General features: G+C 42.5%; 1 protein-coding gene across 1 annotated transcript in view; it reads left to right on the top strand.

The window, feature by feature from the left end:
- IL31RA (interleukin 31 receptor A) overlaps window positions 1-25943 on the top strand; it is an 80118-nt gene that overhangs the window by 37742 nt on the left and 16433 nt on the right. The window contains exons 7-10 of the mRNA XM_050793150.1: window positions 5832-5983; window positions 13145-13310; window positions 19236-19315; window positions 22528-22744. Of these exons, the coding sequence (XP_050649107.1) occupies window positions 5832-5983; window positions 13145-13310; window positions 19236-19315; window positions 22528-22744 (615 nt within the window). The remainder of the gene's footprint in view (window positions 1-5831; window positions 5984-13144; window positions 13311-19235; window positions 19316-22527; window positions 22745-25943) is intronic.

Raw genomic sequence — 25943 nt, 5'->3', positions numbered from 1 at the left:
GATATTAACTTAACTTCAATTGCATATAGAACTCTACTGCTACACAGCTTCATTCCCCACCTCCACTTTATGTCATTGATGTCACAAATTATATCTGTATCCATTGTATACCATAAAGCTGTAATTGTTTTTTATGCATTAATCTTTTAAATTCTTTGGAAAATTAAAAGAGGAATTATAAACCATAATTACAATAATACTCGCTTTTATATTTGCTCATGTATTTATACTGGAGATCTTTATATCTTCATCTGATTCCAAGTCAATGTCTAGTGTCCTTTCATTTCTACCTGAAAGACTCCTTTTAGCATTCCTTATAGGGCAGGCCTATTGGTAATGAACTCTCTCAACTTTTATTTATCTTGGAATGTCTTAATTTCTCCCTCATTTTTGAAGAACAGTTTTGCCAGGTGTATAATTCTCATTTGACAATTCTTTTTCTCTTTCAGCACTTTAAATGTATTAGCCCACTGCCTTCTGGGCTCTAAGGTTTTTGCTGAGAAATTAGTTGATATTATTATTGAAGATCCATTGTATGTAATGAGTTGTATCTCTCTTGCTGCTTCCAAGAGACTGACTTTCTCTTTCTGGGGTTTGGTTGTAATGTGTCTTAGTGTGGGTCTCTTTGGGTTTATCCTACTTAGTATTCACTGGGATTCTTGGATTTGTAGATTTGTTTATTTCATCGAATCTGGGGACTTTTTAGCTAGTATTTCTTCAAATAATCTCTCCACCACTTCCTCTCTTCTCTTTCAGAAACTCCAAAAATGTGTTTATTGGTTGGCTTGATCCTGTTCCACAGGTCACTTAGACTCTGTTTATTTTTCCTTATTCTTTTTTCTTTCTGTTCCTGAGACTCAATACTTTCAGTTGTTCTATCTTCACCTTTACTGATTGTTTCTTATGCCTGCTTAAATTTACTGCTGAACCCCTGTAGTGAATTTATATTTCAGGTATTATGATTTTCAACTTCAGAGTTTTTGTTTGCTTCTTTTTTTAAAAAAATTTCTGTATCTTTGTTGATATTCTCATTTTGTTCATGTATCATTTTCCTGATTTCCTTTAGTTCTTTGTCCGTGTTTAACTTTAGCTCTTTGAACATATTTAAGATGTTCATTTTAGGGTCTTGGTCTAGAAATTCTGATTGCTGGGCTTCCTCAGGGACAGTTTCTGTGGTTTTATTTTGTTTACTTAAACGGGCCATGTTGTCCTGTTTCTTTGTATGCCTTGCAATTTTTGTTGTTGTTAAAAATTAGGCATTGGAAAAAACAGCTACCTCTTCAAGTCTTTGCAGACTGACTCTGTTCTGGGGCTGTTCTTCATAGATTTGTTGGGCTTACTCTGAGCCTAGGGATTAGCCCTAGGTGAAAACTTAAAGTCTTCTCAGTTCTTTTCTGAGTATACATCTTGCCTAGGTCTGGATGGTGCTTTCTCAGTCACACTATGTATACACACAGCTGCTTTTTTTCTTCGTTTTTTGAGACAGGGTCTGGCTCTGTTGCCCAGGCTGGAGTTTAGTGATGTCATCATAGCTCATTGCAACCTCCCTTTCCTGGTCTCAAGCCATTCTCTCACCTCAGCCTCCCAAGTAACTGGGACTAAGGTACACACCACACCCAGCTAATTTTTATATTTTTTTGTAGAGGTGGATTTCACCGTGTTGCCCAGGCCAGTTTCAAACTCCTGAGCTCAAGCGATCTGCTTGCCTCGGCCTTTCAAAGTGTTGGGATTACAGGTGTGAGATGCTGTGCCCGGCCATAGCCGCTTTTGAATGTCTTAATTTTCCAAAGAGTCTTACCCAGTTTCTCCTTATGATTTTATATAATTTATTGTATGTCTCCTTATATAATCTCTTGCCCCAGGCTTCCACGAATCCGTAGTCTCCCTGTAGCTTTTATGAGCACTGCCTGGCTCTTTTCCTGCCTAAGATTAAAGTTAGGCAAAACAGAGACCAGTCGTTTAGTCTGCCCTCCAACAGGCTGGAATGTAAATAAGTATTCTTTGTTCTCTCCAGTTGGTAGAAGGGAAATAAGAGCAGAGATGCCACCTTCTCCAAACCAAGACCACTGATGTTTCAGGCAGAGGGTGGGGCAAGGGCAAGTAAGACAGCCACAAAACTATTTTCCTGCCACTTTGAAGGTGACTTTGTCTTTATTTGGTGTTTATTATGGTTATAAACCTTGGGTTGATTTCCAGAGCTCCTACAAGTTTAGTTCAGCCAGTGTGTGTCCCTTTTTTTTTTTTTTTCCTGAGACAGAGTCTTGCTCTATCTCCCAGGCTGGAGTGCAGTGGCACAATCTCAGCTTACTGCAACCTCTGCTTCCCAGGTTCAAGTGATTCTCCTGCCTCAGCCTCCCAGGCAGCTGGGACTACAGGCACGCACCACTTTACGTGGCTAATTTTTGTATTTTTAGTAGAAACAGGGTTTCACCATGTTGGCCAGGATGGTCTTTTTCTCCTGACATTGTGATCCACCCGCCTTGGCCTCCCAAAGTGCTGGGATTACAGGCATGAGCCACCACTCTCGGCCCTGTCTTTTTTTTTTTTTTTTTTTTTTTTAATCTTTTCATGGAAGAATAAGAACGTAGAGCTACCTAGTCTGCCATTTTGCTGATGTCACTTGATATAAATCAGTTCTTAATGAGGTATTCTGAGAGCCATTTTTATTCAGAGGAGTAACTAATACTTTCTATCTTCTTGGTGACAGAGTGTTAGAGTTAAGTGGAACTACACTAGGTATTTGTGTTTATTCTGACTGGAGGTAGTTTAGTGTAATGAGTAAGGGCAGGAACTTTGGTGTGGATACAAATGAGCCTTAGATTGGCTTCTTATTAGAAAGTTATTTTCCCTTTTCCAATACCAGTTTTATCTTCTGTAGAATGAATATAATAAATGTTAGGTGGTTGAAAGGATTCAACAAAATGATTCACCTAAAAAAATACTTATCAAGTGCTCAATACATATCAATAATTTTATGGAAATATTTAATATGTTTATTGTATACAGCTCTACTTACTAGTGGCCACACGGATTGATGATCACCCTTTAGTCCAGGCATCAGTACAAATTATTTTTTGAGTAGCTAACAAGAGCTTTCTGAATATTTTTACCCAGTTAATGTTTTAAAGTCCATGTCTCTAAGTAGGGATTTTGCTTTCCAAAACTCTTCAAGAATTACAAAGACCCCATTCTCCATGATGTGATTATTTTACATTGCATAAAACAGCTCATATGCTCCATAAATATATACACCAATTACGTACTCACAAAAATTAAAAATTTTAAAAATTAAAAAAACAGTATTACAAAGACTGAAAAGATAATACTATTCAATTCTAGCCAGCAAGAGTGTGGTGAATGGGTATTCATACAATGTTGATGGAAACTGAAATTAGTATAACCTTTCTGGTAAGCAAAATGGCACTGTGTGACAGCAGCCCTAAAAACGGTCATGCCCTTTTACCCAGTCAGCTAGTGCTAAGGGGTCTAAGGAAACCATCAGAGATGTAAAGGGAAATTCAACTATCATCCATTTACTCATTCACTTAACAAATACTTGATACCTGCTAAATGTCAGGTGTTAATTCTAGACTCTGTGATCAAGTCCAGCCTTTGTCCTTAAGAAGTTTTAAATGAAAAATTAGAAACACTATTGTTAGTGGTGGAAGTTATCTGAGTTACCTGCAGCAAATCCAAATGGGTCTGCAGTAACCTCAGTTCTTGCCTCCTCAGAAGAAAGAATTCAACTGAGGGGCATAGGACAGAAGGAGAAACCGACACATGTTTTACAGCAGGAGTGGAAGTTTATTAAAAAGCTTTAGAGGCCGGGTGCAGTAGCTCACACCTGTAATCCCAGCACTTTGGGAGGCCAAGGTGGGCGGATCGTGAGGTCAGGAGATCGAGACCGTCCTGGCTGACACGGTAAAACCCTGTCCCTATTGAAAATACAAAAAAATAGCCAGACATGGTGGTGGGCGCCTGTAGTCCCAGCTACTTGGGAGACTGAGGGAGGATAATGGTGTGAACCTGGGAAGTGGAGCTCGTAGGGAGCCGAGATCGCGCCACTGCACTCCAGCCTGGGTGACAGAGCGAGACTCCATCTCAAAAAAAAAGAAAAAAAGAAAAGAAGTTTTAGAGCAGGAATGGAAAAAAGGTAAACAGCCCTTGGAAGAGGGCTAAGTGGGCGTCTTGGCAGTCAGGTGCCCCATTTAACCTTGGACTTAGGGTTTTCCATGCTGGCCTACTTCTGGCATCTTGTGTCCCATTTCCCTTGATTCTTCCCTTACGGTGATCTGCCCACTTGCACGTTGGCCAGCTGGCACTTAGGAAGTGAGCATGCGCAGTGTGTTTACTGGAGTCGTACGCATGCTCACCTGAGGTGTTCTTCCCTTTTCCAATGGAATGCCCCCAGAAGCTCATATACCAGTTAAACTCTGCCATTTTGCCTCTTAATGCCCATGCTTGAGCCTACTCGCCCAATTCCTGAGTTTTTGTTTTGTTTTTTTTTTTTGAAATGGAGTCTCGCTGTGTCGCCCAGGCTGGAGTGCTGTGGTCCAATCTCAGCTCACTGCAGCCTCCACCTACTGGGTTCAAGTGATTTTCCTGCCTCAGCCTCCTGTAGCTGGGATTACAGGCACCTGCCACCACGCCTGGCTAATTTTTGTATTCTTAGTAGAGATGGGGTTTCACTGTGTTGGCCAGACTGATCTTGAACTCCTGACCTCTTGATCCGCCTGCCTCAGCCTCCCACAGTGCTGGGATTGTGAGCCACTGCGTCCAGCCCAATTCTTGAGATCTTATTTTGGAGCTGCCAATCACTAGTTACAGATGTTTTTATTTATTGGGAAACTGCCTTTCCCTGTTGCTGGCTGCAGCCAATTATTAGGTTTGCAAGGCAGCGTGACAACTGTCTGAGCATCACCTGATGGTCACCTGACTTTCCTGGTGGTGTGTAGGGGGAGCCCTCTCCTGTCCTGCTCATGCCTGATTAGCTACCTACTGTAATACTGTGAATGTGCAATAATAGAACATAAGTCAAAAAATTATGTTAATCCATAAAGTAGAATATTATGAACCTTAAAAATCATGTTTTGAAGAACTATTAATAGAAGGTGATATATGCTGATTGCATATTTTAAAAAAACAAAAGCTTTATTTAGCATATCAATTTTGTTTAAAGGATAATGCAAATAATTACGCAGAAAACAGCTGAAAGGAAATATACCAAAATGGTAATAAGGGTTATCTCTGGTTGGTGGGATAATGGATGATTTTTAGTTTTTCTTGGTATTTTCTACACTTAAAAAATGTTGTATAATGAGCATATGCTACTTTTATAACTAGAAAAATGCATATTTTCAAAGAGAGAAATTTGGGGTTAGAATGTTTGCAGTGTGGAAGGAAAATGAGAGTTATTTGATAGTGTTTATAGTGGGTATTCCATCATCCTGGAGGTCAAGGAAGGAGAGGCCTAGGGGAGGTCAGAGTAAATAAGAGAGACAGCCTATTTTCTGGTTCTGTGGTCTCTTTTTACCTCCTTTCTGCTTGGCATAGCATATGATGACCCAATCAATAAGAGGCTGATTTGTTGAAAAATCACAGGAATGCATCCTTTTTTCACTGGGTATTCCTTTTTCAGAGGTGTTGGGGTTGGGGGTGGGGGCGACATTCCTTTTGTACTGCCTTGCAAATGCCATCTGCATTCATATAGCAGACCACAAAGCACTATCATTTCCTTTCTAAGGTTTTTTCTTTTTTCAATTTTGGATGGATGCTGTTAGCAAATTCTTATCTTTTTGCAAATATGAGAGTTGTATGATTTTTATTTTCAGCGAAAACTGAACCACCTGAGATTTTCAGTGTGAAACCAGTTTTGGGCATCAAACGAATGATTCAGATTGAATGGATAAAGCCTGAGTTGGCACCTGTTTCATCTGATTTAAAATATGCACTTCGATTCAGGACAGTCAATAGTACCAGCTGGGTAAGTTATGCCGTTATAATAATGTTCCTATTAGAGGCCCAGAGGAAAAGAATCATTGACAACTATTGTTGACCTGGAATCATTATTTCACTTTTTACATTGAAAATAGAAGAGAGACACTAGGAAGTATTTCTCTTCCTAGTGTTCCATTTTTCCTTCTGGACCTTTTAGATTGGAAGAGTGTTCTACAATAGGCATTTTTGCCTTCTGAGCACAGGGACACAATAAAGAGTGAGAAATTTACTTCTGCATTATATCCAAGTTTGCGTCTGGCTGTGTGGCTACCAGAGAGTCTATGGTTTGGCCATTTTATTTTTTATTTTTCTGACCCTTTATAAAATCATGAGGTATAACATACATTTGGAAAGGTGAACAAAACATAAATATTGCATTTAACAAATTACTAAGTCAGTGCTCATGTAGAAACCACTGCAGTCAAGAACAGAACATCTCCAGGATGCCAGAGCCCTCTGCTTGCCCTTTGCTCATGACCTCCGTGAGAGCTAACTATTGCCCTGATTTTCATGGTAATCTTCTTTGCTTTCATTTTTTTACCATTTAAGCCTGCATCACTGAAGAACATAGTTTAAAAGACTATGCCCTCTTTCCTTGAGCCCTCCTCCTTCATCCTGAAGGAGCGCCCAGTAGAAATAGAGGAGCATATAAAGGGAATCCATACATTTTGTATTTTCTAATGTTTGGCTTCTCTCTCTCAATATTGTGCTTTTAAGACTTATTCATGCTATATAATGCTGTAGTTTATAAATCTTCATTGCTGTGTGGTATCCCATAGTCTGAACATGATGGAATGGTGACTTTAATTTGCATTTACTTGACTTTTAATGAAGTTACACACCTTTTCATATGTTTATTGGCCCTTTGGATTCCTTCTTCTGGAAGTGCTGATTTAAGCCTTTTGCATGTTTTCTCTACTGGCTGGTCTGCCTGATTTTTCAACTGCTTTGTAGGCATTCCTTATATATTCTGTTTATGAGTCTTATTTGCTACGTGTATGGCACACATCTTTCACTATGTGGCATGACGTTTCACTCTCTTAATGGTGACTTTTGAGGAACAGTCACTGAATTTTAATATGGTTAAATTTTATCTGTCTTTATCTTTATGCTTATGCCTTTTGTGTCTTAGGAAATGTTTTCTTACCTCAAAGTTCAGAAAATTCTGCAGTTTCCATCAATGCAGCCTGAAATTGTATCACCTTTTTGTAATCATCTCATATTTATTGCCTTTTTATAAATTTTAGACAGGGTCTCACTCCGTTACCCAGGCTGGAGTGCAGTGGTGTGATCGCAGCTCATTGCAGCCTTGAACTCTTGGACTCAGATGATCCTCCTGCCTCAGCCTTTCGAGTAGCTGAAACTACAGGCATGTGCCACCATGCCTGGCTGATTTTTAATTTGTTTTTGTAGTGTTGCCCAAGTTGGTCTTGAGCTCTTGGTCTTAAGTGATCCTCCTCCCTCAGCCTCCCAAAGTACTGAGATGACAGGTGTGAGCCATCGTGAGCAGCCACATTATTGACTTCTAATCAACTATTGGCTAATTAAACCTTTAAGACTTTTTACCTCCTGAAGACTTGCTAGTAAAACATACCTCTACTATCTTATCGTTTGTTGATTTTTAACCTAAGTTCAGGTGTTTTATTTATTCTTACTGAATTTCTTCATTTTGGTCTTATCTATCATTCCAGCCTATTTAGAATCCTGTTTGGTCCAAAACTTATGATTAACTTTTTACTTTTTAACTTTTCAGTATCTCCAGATTTGATAACACTTCCTTCTATACCTTTATCTAATTATTAATAAAAATGGTGACTACATCAGAGCCCTGTGGTAAACCAGTAGAAACCATCCAGAGGATCAACCCTTCTTTTGGATATGGTCATTTATTCAGGGTTCTATGAATATACCTAATTACCACTATCGTCATTCAGGCTACTTTTTTTATCTTGTCCAGGAGGCTATCATGCGACCCTTTCCCTTGTGGAAACCCATAGACACCCTATTTACTGCAGCATCGTCTCCTTGTCTGGAACTCTTTCAGTAAAGCATTATTTGTCCTATTGATGCAGAATTTTTGAGCCTTAGATCAGCTAAATCCGGGTTCTTGTGTCACCAAGAAAAATTAGGCACGCGGACACATTGAAGGGTGAGGAGAGAGGAATTTATTGGGTGAAAAGGAAACGAGAAAAAAACTCTCAGCAAAGCAAGATGGGCTCCTACTAACAGGCTACCATCTCACAGATTGAATACCAGGCCACCATACAGGAGCTGAAGAGTCCAGGCTCCTTCTCCCTGCACAAGGTGTGAACTTCCCGTGGCTCCACCCCATTCTCCCAGTGCACAGACGGATCCCCAGTCCATTGTGGGCATGCGTGGACAAGACCCTGGGCAGCTTTCCCCATCTGCACAAAAGCATCTGATGTAAACACTTGTGGGGCGGGTCGGAGATTCTCTGGGAACCCCCCTTATCTGCCTTCTGCCTCTATCACTATGTTCAGAGAGATGGTAGTGGCCACTTCTCCCCCCAGCTTCCTTTCTAAGCCAGCTCTGGAACCATTCTCTTTGAACCTGCCTACGTGGAACATTAGATTCAATAATCGTAGTTTGGGGAACCCCTAAGTGGGGCAGTCCCTGGTACAGCACAAGCTCCTCTTCATACCACATGTCATGGTCTCCGTGAACCTGAGAAACTTCTGGGATAATCTACTGGCTATAAACCCTTAATTCCTTCTATTTGACGAGCTCAGAGTCACTACAGCTGCTGGGATAGGATTCAACAAGAAAAATAAACCAGGACTAGAGTCCCTCTGGAAAATTACTATACCACATACAACACTAAGTGAGGGCAACAAGTATAAACTACCCAACCTTTGGCAGCCTGTACGCTGTCTCTTTGACAAACTCACCTACATCTGTACTCTTCTTCTACATCTGCTTCCTTCCTTCCAGTCCCCAAGGTAAAATGTCCTGCCTCCTGTTTTCCTGGAGGATGCAGGAAGGAAGGTGGAAGTCTGTACTACTCTTTCTCTCTCCTTGGATTTCTTTCTTTCTTTCTTTCTTTTTTTTGTTTTGAGATGGAGTTTCACTCTTGTTGCCCAGGCTGGAGTGAATGACTGAATGGCACAATCTTGGCTCACTGCAACCTCCACCTCCGGGGTTCAAGTGATTCTCCTGCTTCAGCCTCCCAAGTAGCTGGAATTACAGGCTTGTGCCACCACACCTGGTTAATTTTTTGTATTTTGAGTAGAGATGGGGTTTCACCATGTTGGTCAGGCTGGTCTCAAACTCCTGACCTCAGGTGATCCACCTGCCTCGGCCTCCCAAAGTGTTGGGATTATGGGTGTGAGCCACCATGCCTGGTCTTCTCCTTAGCTTTCAAATACATGCAGTTATCCTCAGTTGTAATCCCAGCTAAACCCAACTCAGCTCTTCCCAACCTTCTATCAAAGATTTCCATTGTTGATGGAAAAGGGTCCAAATTGTTAACCCTGTGAGACCTGGCTTCTACTGACCCCTTCACGCTCTCTCTCTTGCCTCTCTGGTCATTCTGAATTGCTTGTTTCCCTTGCATCATGTTCTCTCACTCTTTCTGTGCCTCTTCCTAGAACACCCTCTGCTTTTGCATCTCTTCTCCTACCCCAGTTTCTTCACCTTTCAGAACTCAGGACTGACATATTTCCTTCTGAGGACCTGGGCCTGGTCCCTCCTCTGCATGCTTCTGTCATTGCACTTAACAACAACGCATTTCAACTTTCTCTTCCAGTTAGACTGTAAGTTCTTCAAATGCAGGAATCTTTGCTTTCATCTGTTTTCCCTTTGCCTGGTACATGCCTGTGCTCAATAAATATTTGTTTAAGTGTAGCCGTGTAAAACTAATGCTAAAATTCCAACATGTCCATATAACAAGACCCATATTTGTATGATATGTGAGTAACAAAGAGCTTCCTTATACTCCAAATTATTGAATCCTTGCAAATATCCTGTAATTGAGGCCTTGCTATCCCCATTTTTGCAGATTAGGATATTAAGATGTTGAAAACTTAAATGATCTATTCAAGATCACAGGGCTTGTCAGTTGCAAACCTAAGCTCAGGTTTTCTGTCTCCCAGGTTTGCCATCCATGTGACCATACCTCAGCAGCCTCCAGATTCTTTTGTGGCCCTAGTTTAAAGGGTTTGCACCTTTATATAATAAAGCCATGTGAGCCTCTTAGAAAGGGATCTCAAAACTGTTTTAAGAATTTGATGTATGGACTGGGTGCAGTGGCTCACGCCTGTAATCCCAGCACTTTGGGAGGCTGAGGCGGGTGGGTAATTGAGGTCAGGAGTTAGGGACCAGCCTGGCCAACATGGTGAAACCCTGTCTGTACTAAAAATACAAAAAAATTAGCCAGATGTGGCTGGGCGCGGTGGCTCATGCCTGTAATCCCAACACTTTGGGAGGCCAAGGTGGGCGGATCACGAGGTCAGGAGATCGAGACTATCCTGGCCAACACAGTGAAACCCTGTCTCTACTAAAAATACAAAAAATTAGCCGGGCATGGTGGCAGGTGCCTGTAGGCCCAGCTACACGGAAGGCTGAGGCAGGAGAATGGCAAGAACCCAGGAGGCGGAGCTTGCAGTGAGCCGAGATCACTGCACGCCAGCCTGGGTGACACAGTGAGACCCTGTCTCAAAAAAAAAAAAAAATTAGCTGGACATGGTTGTGCGGACCTGTAGCCCCAGTTACTGGGGAGGCTGAGGCAGGAGAATCGCTTGAACCCAGGAGGCAGAGGTTGCAGTTAGCCAAGATCGTGCCACTGCACTCCAGCCTGGGCAACAGAGTGAGAAACACATACACACACACACACACACACACATACACACACACACATATACACACACACAGAATTTGATTTAGGTTTTGTATCAGAACTTCTGACTCATCTATTAAGACAAACACTTTGGGTGAGTTAGGATTTGGCACAAAGCATAGATTGTTAACAATGAACCTGATGAAGCTAATTAGTGTTTTGGTAGGGTTCCATTGCCTGTGCAGAGTTGGGGAAGTTTTAGATCTAAGCCTGTATATAAAGGATCAGTTGATAGAGGATCTTGGCTGGACAAAATAACAAAGTAAAGGAGCCTTACAGGCACCTTGTTTAAAAGACTGAGCAGTGGTTTCATCTCCTCTGAGGCTCAGGCTGGGAGGAAGAGGCTTCCGTGGCTACATTAGGCAGAACTTTCTGAGCATGAACATGGTAAGAACCACCACACAGGCTGAGCATGTGCTAAGGGTACAAAAAAGCAGGAGGAAAAATTGAAAGATTAGAAAGAATATTATGTATTTTTTAAAGTGTGAAAAGTAAAATAGAGCTTTATTAGACTTCCTTACACTTGCTGTATGGATTAGTATTTGTATTTTAAATCACGTATGGAGGGCACCATGTGGTTGGGCCTTTCCTGGCAGTCTTAATCCTTTTCTAACTGGATCCCTAACTAACAACAGGTTGTCCCAAGTTATGCTCCCCACAACCCTAGTCTGCCGTCACAGCATCTCCAGGGCCTGTTTGAAGAGGATGCTCAGGGAACCTGGGATTTAGCCCCCAAAGTGTCATTGCCTCTTCTTGTTCCACCCCCATCTCACCAGACTGGGAGTTCCAAAGACCGTCTGCAGCTGGACAGAGTTCCAAAGTCCATCTGCAGTTGTCAGCTTTCTGCCATAGACACATATCCTCCTTCTGCCCAATTTCCTTAAAGCACAGGAGCTGCAATTAGGTACTAATTTTCACAGCTGGGACATAGATGTAGTAGTATCAGGACTTCCTTCTCTTGCAGGATCCCATGGGACTATGCTGTGTGCATAGTAGTTAAATAGACATGTCTATTAGTGCAGTTTATTTTATTAATTAATTAATTTATTTATTTATTTAGAGACAGAGTCTCTCTCTGTAGCCCAGGCTGGGGTGCAATGGCGCGATCTCGGCTCACTGCAAGCTCCACCTCCCAGGTTCATACCATTCTCCTGCCTCAGCCTCCCGAGTAGCTGGGATTACAAGTGCCCACCACCACGCCCGGCTAATTTTTTTTTTTTTTTTTTTTTTTTTGTATTTTTAGTAGAGACGGGGTTTCACCATGTTAGCCAGGATGGTCTCAATCTCCTGACCTCGTGATCCGCCCACCTCAGCCTCCCAAAGTGCTGGGATTACAGGTGTGAGCCACTGCGCCCAGCCAGTGAAGGTTATTTTTTATTAATCAGCTCAAAATAAGCTATATAAACCTTTAGGTTTTGGGTTTTATAACTTTAGGTTTATAAAGCTTATATTGAGCTAAATGTTTATATTGAACTAAAGGTTTATATTGCAGCAACAATGACTGTGTTCAGAAAAGGAATAACTAAATGTTTAGTTTCTCTTGGAGAGCTGAGTCCCAGAAATTGCATAAAGCAACACCTTCACTTTACCAATCAGAAGCTGACATCTAGAGAAAAGAACTGATTTATTTACCTCTTCCCTCCCCAAGAGAGTATCAAAATCAATTTATACATTCAGGCTGTTGAGACTTTCAGCAGCTTGACTGGTCACCCAAAGACCAATGCTTTGAAATGAAAGATTTGGGTAAAATGAAAAAGCCTAGGGGTGAAGAAATCTATGTTCCGGTCCTATTCTGCAGATCTTCTAACTTTCATTTAAATGGTTATTTAACTTTCCTGGGTCTCATGCATGACGTGAGTGCAGCTAAGGTCTCTGTTCCTGCAGTTCCATGAGGCAGTATCTCTAGGTGTTGGAGTCACCTCCTAGGCTCAGGTTGCCCTGGATCTTGAGGCTTGCATCTTCTAGAACAGCAAGCAGCAGAGCTCTGCTCATTCAGACAGGCCAGAGGCAGGAATCTCTGCCCCATAAGCTTAGATACAGGAAATGGGGAGGGAGGTGGTGGTTCACGGAGATGTTCATATCTATGTAGGTACCAATTGTTCCCAGGCACATATGAAAGTCTGTTAATGAAAATGATGTATTTTAAAATTTGATTTAGAGTGTTACTAGTTCTAAAAATGTAAGAGTAAAGAGTAGTAGTTCTAAAAATGTAAAACCTGGGTAGTGAAGAGGAAAATGGGAGGATAACATGTGTGGTCTCCATTTCAGTTTAGAACTGTCTCTGTCTTGTAGATGGAAGTCAACTTCGCTAAGAACCGTAAAGATACAAACCAAACCTACAACCTTATGGGGCTGCAGGCTTTTACAGAGTATGTCGTAGCTCTGCGATGTGCGGTCAAGGAGTCAAAGTTCTGGAGTGACTGGAGCCAAGAAAAAATGGGAATGACTGAGGAAGAAGGCAAGCTGCTCCCTGCGATTCCCTTCCTGTCTGCTCTGGCGTAGGGCTGCTTTGGGCTAGACTTGGTGGGGTTTGTCAAGTGTCCTGGTTGGGAATCATGGAATCTCATGACCCCAGGGGGCCCCTGTACCCTCCAAGAGTGAGCCTGCACAACTTTGTGCCTCAAAGGCAAAGGGTCACATTTTAATACTCATAAGATTCTTGTACTATACATGAAAGGGTATCATTTGTTTTGTTTTGTTTTGTTTTGTTTTTGAGATGGACTCTCGCTCTGTCACCCAGGATGGAGTGCAGTGGTGTGATCTCGGCTCACTGCCACCACCACCTCCCGGGTTCAAGAAATTCTTGTGCCTCAGACTCCCAAGTAGCTGGGATTATAGGGGCCCACCACCACACCCGACTAATTTTTGTATTTTTTGTAGAGACGTGCTATCACCATGTTGGCCAGGCTAGTCTTGAACTCCTGACCTCAGGTGATCCGCCCAGCTTGGCCTCCCAAAGTGCTGGGATTACAGGCGTGAGCCACTGCGCCCCGCCAGTATCATATCATTTGAAGGTATCCTGTGATAAATTAAAGATATATATTGTGAACCCTGGAGCTACTACTCAAAATAAAGGTGTAACTAATACAAAAAAAAAAAAAAAAAAAAATCACATCTTTAATGACAGTGAGGAAAGGAAAGAGGCGTGGATTGCTGGTTGATCAAGCGCTTACTAAGTGTCAGTATGGTCATTAAGAGCAATGCTTCCCGTCAGTGGGCTTGGCTTGAATCCCAAGCCAGGTATCTTTGGGCAAGACACCTAATCTCTCAGTCCATTCTCAGAAGTTTCCTCACATTTGTTCCCCTTTTCTATATTGAAATATAAGATGTAAGTTAAGTTTGTAGTAGTACCTATTTTTTTAGCATTATTTTAAAGATTAAATGAAATAATGTGTTTAGCCCATAGTAGATATTCACTAACTGCTAGATTTCCTATTCTTATTATTTATCCTACTATTATTATTTTTAATCCTCCTAAAAGCACAATAAAATATGTAGAGTCATTCCCATTTTGGAAATGAGGAAACTGAGTTTCAGAGATGCTAATAAATGGCTCAGGGTCACTCAGCATGTGTTACTTTTCTCAAGAGTCTTGCCCAGAGTCTGACCCTCAGTAGGTGATCAATAAATGTGTGATGAATGTATCAGTTTTCTATTGCTGCTGTAACAATACAAATTTAGTGGCTTAATGCAACACAAATGTATTCTTTCATAGCTCTGGAAGTCAGATGTCCAAAATCAGTTTCACTGGGCTAAAGTAAAGATGTCAGCAGGGTTGTTTCCTTCTGAGACTCTGAGTGGAGAATCTGTTTCCTTGCCTTTTCCAGCTTCTAGTGGCTGCCTGTATTCTTTCTTGTGGTCCTTCCTCCATCTATAAAACTTATCCCCCCCATCATCACATCACCTTTCCCCGCTCTTGTGTGTCAGACCTCTTTGCCTCCCTCTTATAAGGACTTTTGTGATCACAGTTAGGACCCACCTGGCTAATCCAAGATCATGTCCCCATCTCAAGATCCTTAACTTAATCACATCTGCAAAGTGCCTTTTACCATATAAGGAAACATTTACATGTTCCAGGGATTTGGACGAGATATTTTGGGGCCATTTTTCAGCCTAACACAGTAAATGAATGATTAATTGGATACACACCCAGTGATGGCCACACTTCTTCTTCTGAATTATGGACAAGAAATTTTAAAATGCCCACCCTTCTAACCTTCCTCTGAGGCTTTAACCTTATTTATTTATAAGGGATGTGAGTTTTAGAATATGAATTCCCCCATTGCCATGATTTAAGGCCTCATGATTTCAGGTGGTTTAGGGATACCCATATTGTAATAGAAAATGAGATTTCAGTCTCATACCCAAGTTGCAGACTAGTCTCAGATAACATCTGGGGTCAACTTCTGTGCTACCTCATCCACACAATAATGATTTGTTCCTTTGGATCCTGGTTGAGTTTCCAGTATTAACACTAGTATTAACAGATGTTTGGTGCATTCACCCCTATGGTCAGATGTCTGGAACCAATCTGATGCCTTCTGAATGTTGTGTTCCCCACCAGAGATGTTCATGCAGTATCACTCAGCAAATAGCTCTCTTCCTTTGCCTCACTCTTCAGCAGGCAAGCTGATGATTAAGTGCTCCCTTGGGTGCCGTTGTGTTTTACCTAGCTCTTCCCCTGCCATGGCTGTCACTCTTCTCTCTAGTGACCTCCTGGTGCCATCGTGGCTCAGAGTCTCAAGCTCCTCACAGACCAGCCAGTCCCTTGTGTCAGTTTTCTCAGCTTGTTTTGCTGCCAAAAACAAGATGTACTATTTCATCTGATTTATTAGTTCAGCTAACTTGATTTAATTAGCAAACACCAGATGCTGGTGTTACCTATGCCTTTTGCTAATTAAACCAAATCAACACTTATTTATCCAAGTCACCACTAGAGAACTTTTGCTTTTGTCCTTCTTCCTTTTTTCAGGATCCCAGAAGAAACTGATTAAAATGCACCCCCCTGCCCCCAGCAAATCCTCATTTGTTGTTTTCAAATTTATAAACCACGTGTTTTCCTATTTCAATGAAATGCCACTTGTTTAATGCATACCACTTCAAACCTTTCTAATTGTTTGAAAACATGTATTCTAAGTTGAATGTGAAGCACTGACTATTTTCTTTTGGATTTCAATATATTGATTATTAAAGTTATTTACCTATATTTAGACAATCTACTCACTACATGATACAGATATAATTTGATTCAAATCCTGGCTTTATTTCTTAAAAACTTGTGATATTGAATACCTGCTTAATTTCTCTATGCTTCAGAAATGACAGGACTGTGGGCATTAAATGAGAAAATTCACAGAAACTGACACTTGCTGAGAGTTAGCTTTTCTGATTGTTGTTCTTCAGCAGGGGTACCTGCATATGTCTAACTGGTGGTCGCTGTGGGGATACCCATATTGTAATAGAAATAGTACAGCATCAGTTGTTGCTGTATCAATCCGGAGAAGTGATGCCTTCGAATACATAGATGTTTTGGTTGATTTGGAAAATTTTAATTTTGTTATTTTTTTTTCAGAGTCCTTACTTTTCCCCCTCTGATTAAACTGAAAATCCATTATCAATTTATGGTTAATGGAAAGCTGGCTATAATAACCATAGAAGACTTACATGCTAGTGAGGCAGTGGTTTCACTAACAGTTGCATCTGTGGGAAGTCTATACTGAGAAGACTGTTTCTCTTTGGACCATATTTGCAGGAAATAGTGACCTCGATGAAAGAAGAAAATATCCATTTAAACTCATTTATCATTACCATCTATGAAAACAAATGACTGCCTATGGGGATTTTTTTTTTTTTTTTTTTTTTTTTTTTTTGAGACAGGGTCTCACTGTGTCACCCAGTCTGAAATGTAGTGGTGAGATCTCAGCTCACTGCAGCCTCCACCTCCCAGGCTCAAGTGATCCTCCCACCTCAACTTCCCGAGTAGCTGGGACTGCAGGCGTGTGCCACCATGCCCGGCTAGCCTATGGGCTAAATCCAAGAAGAATTTCACTCATATTTCTAGTCAAGTGCCTGGAATGATTATTTAATAATCAGTTTAGTTTTGCCTGTATCTGTCCTTGAGATGAATATTTAGGACTGGGTAACAATGAACACCTTGTCTGTAGATTTTTTTTTTTCTTACTCTCAATATTACTGGCCCTGAGTTTGACTCTCCACGTGATTGGAACAGAGATTCTGCATGTGAGAGATGGAGTGAATGTCCCTCTAATCTTGTGCGTTTCCTTGGAAGGTCTAATGACTTTGTAGCCCTGTACAAAGGCTGTCTTCTGGGAGGAACTTGGCCACTGCTTACATCTCACTGAAACCAGTCTGTTGCTTCCTGTCTGAGAAACTTGAGTACTGGCTGTTCTGTCTTCTGATTCAATAAAAGCTTTTGAGAAATCAGAAAACTCCTGGCAGAGCTTTTGAGACAACACGTCAGCGGGATTTAGATGAAGTAATATGTAAAGTCAACACATTTCAACCTCCTTATAAACAATTCTAATAGAATTGCATTTAATATATCTCATTGGGAGATCCTGGGCCTAACAGCTAGACTGTGTTAACTAGACTTTAGCTTCTGCAAGAGTATTTGTAGAAATGTGACTCTCCATTGAAGGCAAAACAAGTCATTAACTCAATTGTACTTGGTACATTTTCCTCATTATAAGATTGTCTTTAGTTGGAGTTCAGCAATTTTACTTTTTTTTTTTTTTTTTAAATTTTTTGAGACATGGCTCCCTCTGTTGCCCAGGCTGGAGTACAATGGTACGATCTCGGCTCACTGCAATCTCCGCTTCCTGGGTTCAAGTGATTCTCCTGCCTCAGCCTCCTGAGTAGCTGGGATTACAGGCACACACTACTACACCCGGCTAATTTTTTATATTTTTTGGTAGAGACAGGGTTTCACCATTGGCCAGGCTGGTCTCGAACTCCTGACCTCAAGTGATCCACCTGCCTCGGCCTCCCAAAGTGGTGGGATTACAGGCATGAGCCACCGCACCCAGCCAGTCATTTTACTTTAAGATATCCAATCACCTACAATTTAAAAGATCCCTGAAGACAATCTCTTACTTCTAAAAAATAGTTTAGATCTTGGTCTGAGTGGTAGACTCATTCTTTGTGGACCTAATTACATTATCTGCAGCCATGTGACTTCCTCAAGAAAAAATTCAGAGTGCAACTACTGCAGCTTTGACTAGGGACATTTACTCTCTTCTCCAAATCGTGGGCCACTAGCCTTCTTGACATTTGTTTAGAACTCTCTGCTTTCCTCTCATGGCTAAAGTGGGTGGGTCATTCTTTAATCAGTAGTTCAGTATTTTGATATCTCAGGTGCATGTCAGGGCGTTCAACTAGAAATTGCCAGTGAGCCATCTCTTGACAAAACTTGCTTGAGACAGGATATTTGAGAGATACAGTCCAGAAATCAAGTGAAATGTAAATTCCTTGTTTTTTGTAAGTTTCATCCCTGTATGATTAGATCATCAGAAGCCTGTACACTTGGACTATTGTCTCAGACGTGTTGTTTACTGGAAAAAGGCATGTGTCAGGATTTACGCCCTAGCTATTTATAGAAAACAACTATGAAAAATGCACATATATGATATTTCTGTGCTTTTGCTCTATTGGGATTGCAGATATTGGCTTTTACGTTACTCTGTGTCCTTTTTGAAGAGATCCACGTGATAAATTCCATTTATGATTTCAGTGTTCGTAGCCAGAAAATAGTTTTCCTTCATACAAATTTCTAGGTTTCCTTTTTATTGGGCCACAAGAAATAGGCACCTCAATGTGATTCTTTTTTATTTTGGAAAAACCAGCATTAAATTTAGAGCTCAAGGAGGGACCTAGTGAAGCTTATTTTCTTGTTCCTTTGTCATTTAATTTTTTCTTATATTTTATAACATCTTAAGTATGTAGTTTTATTTTTTTGGAAGCAGACTTGGTATAAATTGTATATACATATATCTCCTTGTGAGTTATCTGTGTCATTCCCAGCTTTAATATATATGTTATGTCTAGAGGACATGAGATAGTCACATTTTGATCTAGATTTGGGAGACAAATTATATTACAATGGGGCCTATTATGCTTCTCCTTTAGCTTACGTTAAATCATCAGACTCAAGAGCGGTTTTATTTTTTATCTTTGGGTGATTCCAGTTCCTTGACCACAAAATGAAGACATCTTTGGTCATTGCAAGGCTGCCATCCCTCCGCTCCTCACCTTATTCCTACTGGCTCCCTCGAGCAAATCCTTCCCAACTGCCCAGCTCACCTTCCCTGTCTCCTTTGCAACTCCCTTCTCTCTGGGTTGAGTACCTCATTCTTGTTCCTTACAGCTCCATGTGGCCTGGAACTGTGGAGAGTCCTGAAACCAACTGAGGTGGATGGAAGAAGGCCAGTGCGGTTGTTATGGAAGGTGACCTCCCTCTGGGTTATTTTTCTCTCTCTTTCTTCCCCTTCCCTCCCTTCCCTCCCTTCTCTCCCTTCCCTCCCTTCTCTCCCTTCCCTCTCTTCCCTCCCTTCCCTCCTTTCCTTCCCTTCCTTCCCTTCCTTCCCCCTTCCCTTTCCCTCCTCTCCCCTCCCCTCCCTTCCCCTCCCCTCCCCTTCCCTCCCTCCCCCTCTTGCCTTCCCCTTCCCCCTCCCCTCCCCTCCCCTTCTTTCCCTTTTCTTCCCTTCCCTTCCTTTCTCTCTCTCTCTCTCTCTTTCCCTCCCTCCCTCCAACCCCCTGCCTTTCTTTCTTTCTTTTTGACAGAGTCTTGCTCAGTCACCCAGGCTGGAGTGCAGTAGTGAAATCATAACTCACTGTAGCCTTTAACTCCTGGGCTCAAGTTATCCTCCCACTTCACCTTCTCAAGTAGCTGGGTAGGTGTGCTAGTACACCCAGCTAATTTAAATATATATATACATACATATATGTATACACATACATATATATGTGTGTATATATATAGTAGAGGCTGGGTCTTGCTATGTTGCCCAGGCTGGTCTCAAACTCCTGGGCTCAAAAGATCCTCTTACCTTAGCCTCCCAAAGCATTGGGATTATAAGCATGAGCCACCATGCCCAGCCTGTTTCTTTATCCTGTTTAAAAGCCTTTGGTCTCTTACCCTTCCAAAAACTGTGATTCTTGAAATTTTACCTCCAGAATTTCCTTCCCTAGAGGGCTTTATGATGCCCCAAATCTCACATTGGTTGGCCAGCTCAAAAAAGCCCTATAGGTCATCTTGCAGATGGCCCAAACATGACAGACCCTGGCCCCCGTCCTCTTTGGTCTGAAACATTAACATTTGAGGAAGGTAGAAAGTGAAAGTGCAGGAGGCACCATGGCCTTCTGGAGGACACTATCACTGACAAGCCTCTGCTGACTAGTTTCTGGAACCCCCCTCCCGACCCAACCATCTAAGAAGAGCTCTGATCAGGGTCAGCTTGCTGGTGTGTCCTCGAGTCATTGGCAACATATATGGCACACGTGTGTTGAAACAGTGGGGCACAAAAACAGAAGAGGGACCACATGGTCCTTTCTAGGATGGAGGCCTGGGAGTGAGGAACAGAAGTCAGGTGGGGAATGCAGAGAAGAGGAGGAGGAAAGAGGACCTGAGAGAAGAAAGTGAGAGAAGGAGTAGAAAATGGGGGGACAAGGCAATAAACAGGAAAGGAAAAGGGCAGATGGAGAAAAAAAGAGTGAAAACGTGGGGAAGAAGAAGGAGGAGAGGAGGGAGATGCCAGAATTCCTTCGTGTACCTCCAGAATTCCCAGGAAATGCTCACGATGTTAGCTCACATTTGCTGAAGTCCAGGCAAGTTCAAAATCCTGTTGAAAATGGAGCAAGTGTCCTGCTTTGCCAGATGACATTCCAATTACCTCAGGGTTGGAGGCTCCCGCACCATCGCCCACTCCCTCCACACCTGCAGGCTATGGGACTCCCTGGGTTGCCAAGGCTCTACCGCCACATGGGACAGCAGCCAGAGATGCTGGGGAATCCTAGAGAATCAATCCCAGATGCTGTACTGTCTTTCTCAGCCATCAAGAATGAAAACAAGTGATTTTGGCAACACATTTTTAGGGGAGGAAAGCCAACAACCGCACACGCCCACATGTGGTCTTAGCTACATAGCAGTGGCGAAGGGCCAAGTAGGGCAGCTTGTGAAGTAGAGAAGATGGGTTTCAGTGCCCACCTCCTCCCCACCACTTGGTGGGTCTGGTCTTTTTTTTCCCCCTCCCACCTTCAAGAGGAAAGAGCTCGCTAAGAATTTGAGTTGGTTAAAAAAGAATGTACTAAAATGCTCTAAAATTAAATAATAGTGATAGTTGCATGACTGAACATACTATTAATAAAAGCCATTGAACTCACATTGAAACAGTAAATTTTATGCAATGTGAATTATATCTCAATTTTTATTATTATTTAAAAAAGAATATGTTATTTAAAAAAGAATTGGGGCTGTAATGTCACACCTGTAATCCTAGCACTTTGAGAGGCTATGGCGAGGGCATCACTTGAGGTCAGGAGTTCGAGACCAGCTTGGACAACATGGCAAAACCCTGTCTCTACTAAAAGTACAAAAATTAGTCGGGCATGGTGGTGCACGCCTGTAATCCCAGCTACTTGGGAGGCTGAGGCAGGAGGATCGCTGGAATCCAAGAGGTGGAGGTTGCAGTGAGCCAAGATCAGGCCACTGCACTCCAGCCTGGGTGACAGAGCAAGACCCTGTCTCAAAATAAATAAATAAATAAATAAATATAATAAAATAAAAAAGAAAATGGGTCATCTTTAGAAATAAAAGGCTCCTGGTCATTAGGAAGATTCTAGCTGACCTTTTATGCCAAGGCAAGTGTGAAGGAAATTCCTGAACTGGGAAGGCACTGGGACAAAGTGCCTGCTAAAGTCCCACTTGTAAGTCCTGGACTTACATTCAGGCATTCCGCTCCATCTATGTGTGTAATCAGTAACAGAAAGGGAAGCCCTATAAATTCTGGGAAATACTCACCATGCTGTCTTCTAGGCAAATACTGGTGAGTGGGCCCAAGTTCAAGGCAGAAAATAAGAGTTTAGCTTAAAGTCCTCAGGATTCTACCTTAAACTTCTCGCCAAGCGCTTGGGACTGGTAGGGCAGCGCTCTTAGCTAGGATGCCGGGCTGGGGTGCCTGGTCCAGGGAAGCTGGCTCCCTTCTCAGAGGGAGAGGCATGGAAATAAAAGACTAGGGCATAGGGTGCTCTCCAACCCTTGGATACTCCAGGCAAGAGATGACTCAGGGCCAGACCAGACTTGGGATGGGCTCAGAGGGAATGTATCAGCTTTTTAGCCCTTACTCCTCTACATGAATAGGATGGAGGGAAAGAAACAGGCAGAAGGAAATAAGGGTGGCTTGTTTACATTGTCTTGGGCATTCTTCTAGTTTAGCCTCATGGAATTAGTCAAAATTTAGTAAATCCCCTCTTCTGGTACTTGAAGGGTTAATATCACAGCCAAGGATGTGTTATTCATCCCTGGAGGGTAATTACCTCATTGTAGTTTAGTATCTAATAGTTAGCCTTACTTCCCACCCTCACCCCCACTGCTTCTCACTGTCTCAATGCCTTTCTTTTTCTTTGTTATTGGCAATAAATTTTGTTTTCTTTGGGTTCAGAAGGCAAGAGGAGCCCCAGTCCTAGAGAAAACACTTGGCTACAACATATGGTACTTTCCAGAAAACAACACTAACCTCACAGAGACAGTGAACACCACTAACCAGCAGCTTGAACTGCATCTGGGAGGCGAGAGCTATTGGGTGTCTATGATTTCTTATAATTCTCTTGGGAAGTCTCCAGTGACCACCCTGAGGATTCCAGCCATTCAGGAAAAGTGTAAGTAGAGCATCAGCTTCTTCCTTAGGTGCCTGGTCCCATCGACTGGCCAAGGAGCAGTCCCTGGGCTCTCAAGGGTGGCTGTTTCTCTTGAGTCAAAACAAAAATGGAGTGGGGCCTTTTATGTGGTGGTGAAGCAATGAGAATTTGCTGGTAATTAATGAACCACTTGAAGTCATGTTCCTTTGGAACAAAGTCTGTGTTGAAAATCAGAAACCTTATAAATTACAGAATAGAAAGCCATATGCCTAGAAGTTCTGTGTGCAGCTTTGATTTGTTCTGGTCTGGGTGAATGTAAGCTGGGTCGAGTCCTGTGAAACTGTCCTCTTTGTCACATCTGTCCTCCGTGACCGAAGCTGCTCTTGAACTCTTCTCCCCACAGATGGGGACTCACCACATCCCCATCCTTGGTTTAATGCTTGCTGTCCTGTTTTCTTCCTTTTCCCCTTCCATTTGTCACTGTGGAAAAATTCTAGTGTTTATACTTGCCAATAAATTGTTCATTACAGTTTTGGTTGAGTAGTTTTTGACGTATTACTGCTCCCAGGCAAACTCATATTTATCCTGTTTTGGAATAAAAAAACTTTCGTTCAAAGAATTGCAGACAATAGATTTCCTCTTTTCTCTCTTATTTTTCTCTTTCAAACTTAGTGCTATCCCTTATTCTATAAATTATTTATTTTACGACCTTTTTCTTCCTCAATAGGATGTAAGCGTCGTGAGGGCAGGGATTTTTTGTCGATTTTTCCTTTCTTTTTTTTAACCTAATTCCCAACACTTAAAATAGCATGGAGCTATTTTAATCTTGGCTTCTTCAGGCCAGGATTTGTGGGCAAGTCATTTTTAAAAAAAAAAAAACGCCTCCAGGGAGATGAGAAAAGGAAGCTGCGGAAGCAGGCCAGGACACGGCAGAGGCTGAGACGAAGGTGGGCTTTCAGGGCTGCCAAAACAAAGCACTGCAGACTGGGGGGCTTCAAACAACAGAACTTTATTGTCTCATGGTCCTGGAGGCCAGAAGTCCCAAGTCAAGGTGGTGGCTGGCCATGCTCCCTAAAGTCTCTAGGGGAGAATCCTTCCTTACCCCTTCCAGCTTGTAGTGGCCCCAGGTATTCATCAGCTTGTGGTAGCTCCAGTAACTCCCATAAATCCAATCTTTGCTTCAGTCTTCACATGGCTAGCTTCTTGTGTGTCTCTGTTTCCATGCCCAGATTCCTCTTTTCTTATAAAGGGCCCGCTGTCTTAACTAATTACATCTGCAGTGGCCTATTTCCAAATATGGTCACATTCTGTGGCACTGGGGATATACTTTGGGGGGATACAATTCAACCCATACAGGTACAATCTGAGATAAAAGCCCCAGGGAGGGGGGTTCCCACTGGATCTTGCAGGGGACTCTAGAGTGTAAATGACGTCTCATAGTCATCGCAGTCAAGCAAAACACATGCACACAGTAGGAAGGAAGCTGAGTGGGTCTGGGTGGAGCACCAACATTGGCTGCTAGAAGAGTCTAGTTACATCTCCAAGGCTCCAGCAGGGACTTTCAGCCAGGACTGGCTGGGGAGGCTTCCAGGTGGTGAGCAGGGGAAGGCTGGAAGGAGAAACTCAGAGCCCTAGGGTTAGGTGGGGTCGATCTCCAGGCTCTGTGCTTCTTGCCCCGGCCTCTGCTCCTTCTGTGGCTTCACATTTCCTCCATGCCTCAGTTGTCCTTCTCAGAGTTACCTTTTCAGGTTGACAAATTACCTGGCCTTGCTGCTAGGACTAGCCCCTGGAGTGTCTCATAAGGGCCCTGTTTGGGAAAAGGATCCGTCTACTGTGGCTTACAAGAACAAGACTCCTAAATATACACACAGCCTGCTGGGGTTTGTTGCCAAGGAACAGCAGGATGCAGGACCCCCGGTCCCCACCCCAGATTCCTACATGTGGCCTTGGCTTCCAGCTTCAAAAGGCTTTTGGGGTTTTTTTTTTGCAGGACACTTTTGTGCCTACATCCAGGATCATCTCTGGCATTCATTGAAACACTCTTCCCAGCTGGGCACAGTGGCTCATGCCTGTAATCCCAGCACTTTGGGAGACCGACTGAGTTGGGCAGATCACTTGAGGTCAGGAGTTTGAGACCAGCCTGGCCAACATGGTGAAACCCCATCTCTACTAAAAATACAAAAAATTAGCCGGGTGTGTTAGCATGCACCTATAGTCCCAGCTACTCAGGAGGCTGAGGCACAAGAATCACTTGAACCCAGGAGGTGGAGGTTGCAGTGAGCCAAGATCACACCACTGCACTCCAACCTGGATGACAGGGTGAGATTCTGCCTCAAAAAAGAAAAAAAAAGAAAAAAAGAAAAAGAAACGCCCTTCCCATGGATTCCAGTTTTGCAGGCTGAGGAGTGCTAAGCTGGTGAGGATTGGGTGAGGGGAGAGCATGCCCTGGAATTTCTGAGCCCCGCCCAGTTTGTACCTTCCACTCTCTGCCTCGCTATACCTCCAATAGATCTCTTCTCTTCTGTGTGTTCGAACATTTTCAATAAGATCTCTCTCTGATTCATATTAAGTTCCAGATATTGGATTGGAAGCCACACACTCAAATTTTTTATTAAATAAATCCTTGTGACCTGTTTCCAGATTCTTTTAGCCAGTCCCGCAGAAAATGTTGCCATTTATGTATTGATCCATACTGGGTAATTTGGATGGCAGTGTCTTTATCTTTCTGGTACAAACGCAATACTTGCTGCCTTGAGGATAGGAATTCATATCCAGCTTGTGTAGAGCCAGACTATACAGTGAAAGCGTGAAGCCATCTCCCTGGTATGATTTTAGGGTCTCCATCTCCCAGCCTCCCAGCCACACAATTCCCAGAGCCTGAAATTCTACCTTTGGAGATTCTCTGTCTCAGGTTTCCTTTCTGTTTGACTTGCAGAGACGCCTGTGGAAGGTAAGTCTTTTTAGCCATCAACTCTCTAGTGAGATCCTTTTCTGCAAACAGGTTAATTTGGGGTAGGTAAAGGAAGATTAAGAAGCCACTTACTCCTCAAAGGTGTTGTGTAAGGAAAAAGGATGCAATAAGAGGAGGGAAAAGGCGCCATCCGGGGAGGCTGCCGTGGAGATCCTGAACTTTGGCCTTGTTTTACAGTTGAGGCAATGAGGATGCCAATGTGGTTGTTGCATTTGGGGAAGGAGGTGGGTAGCTATGAAGCAGTCCTTT

Source organism: Macaca thibetana, chromosome 6 (assembly GCF_024542745.1).
Source record: "Macaca thibetana thibetana isolate TM-01 chromosome 6, ASM2454274v1, whole genome shotgun sequence".
Classification (NCBI taxonomy): domain Eukaryota; kingdom Metazoa; phylum Chordata; class Mammalia; order Primates; family Cercopithecidae; genus Macaca; species Macaca thibetana.
Note: the sequence above shows the minus strand (reverse complement) of the source record. Positions and strands in the feature narration are given on the sequence as shown.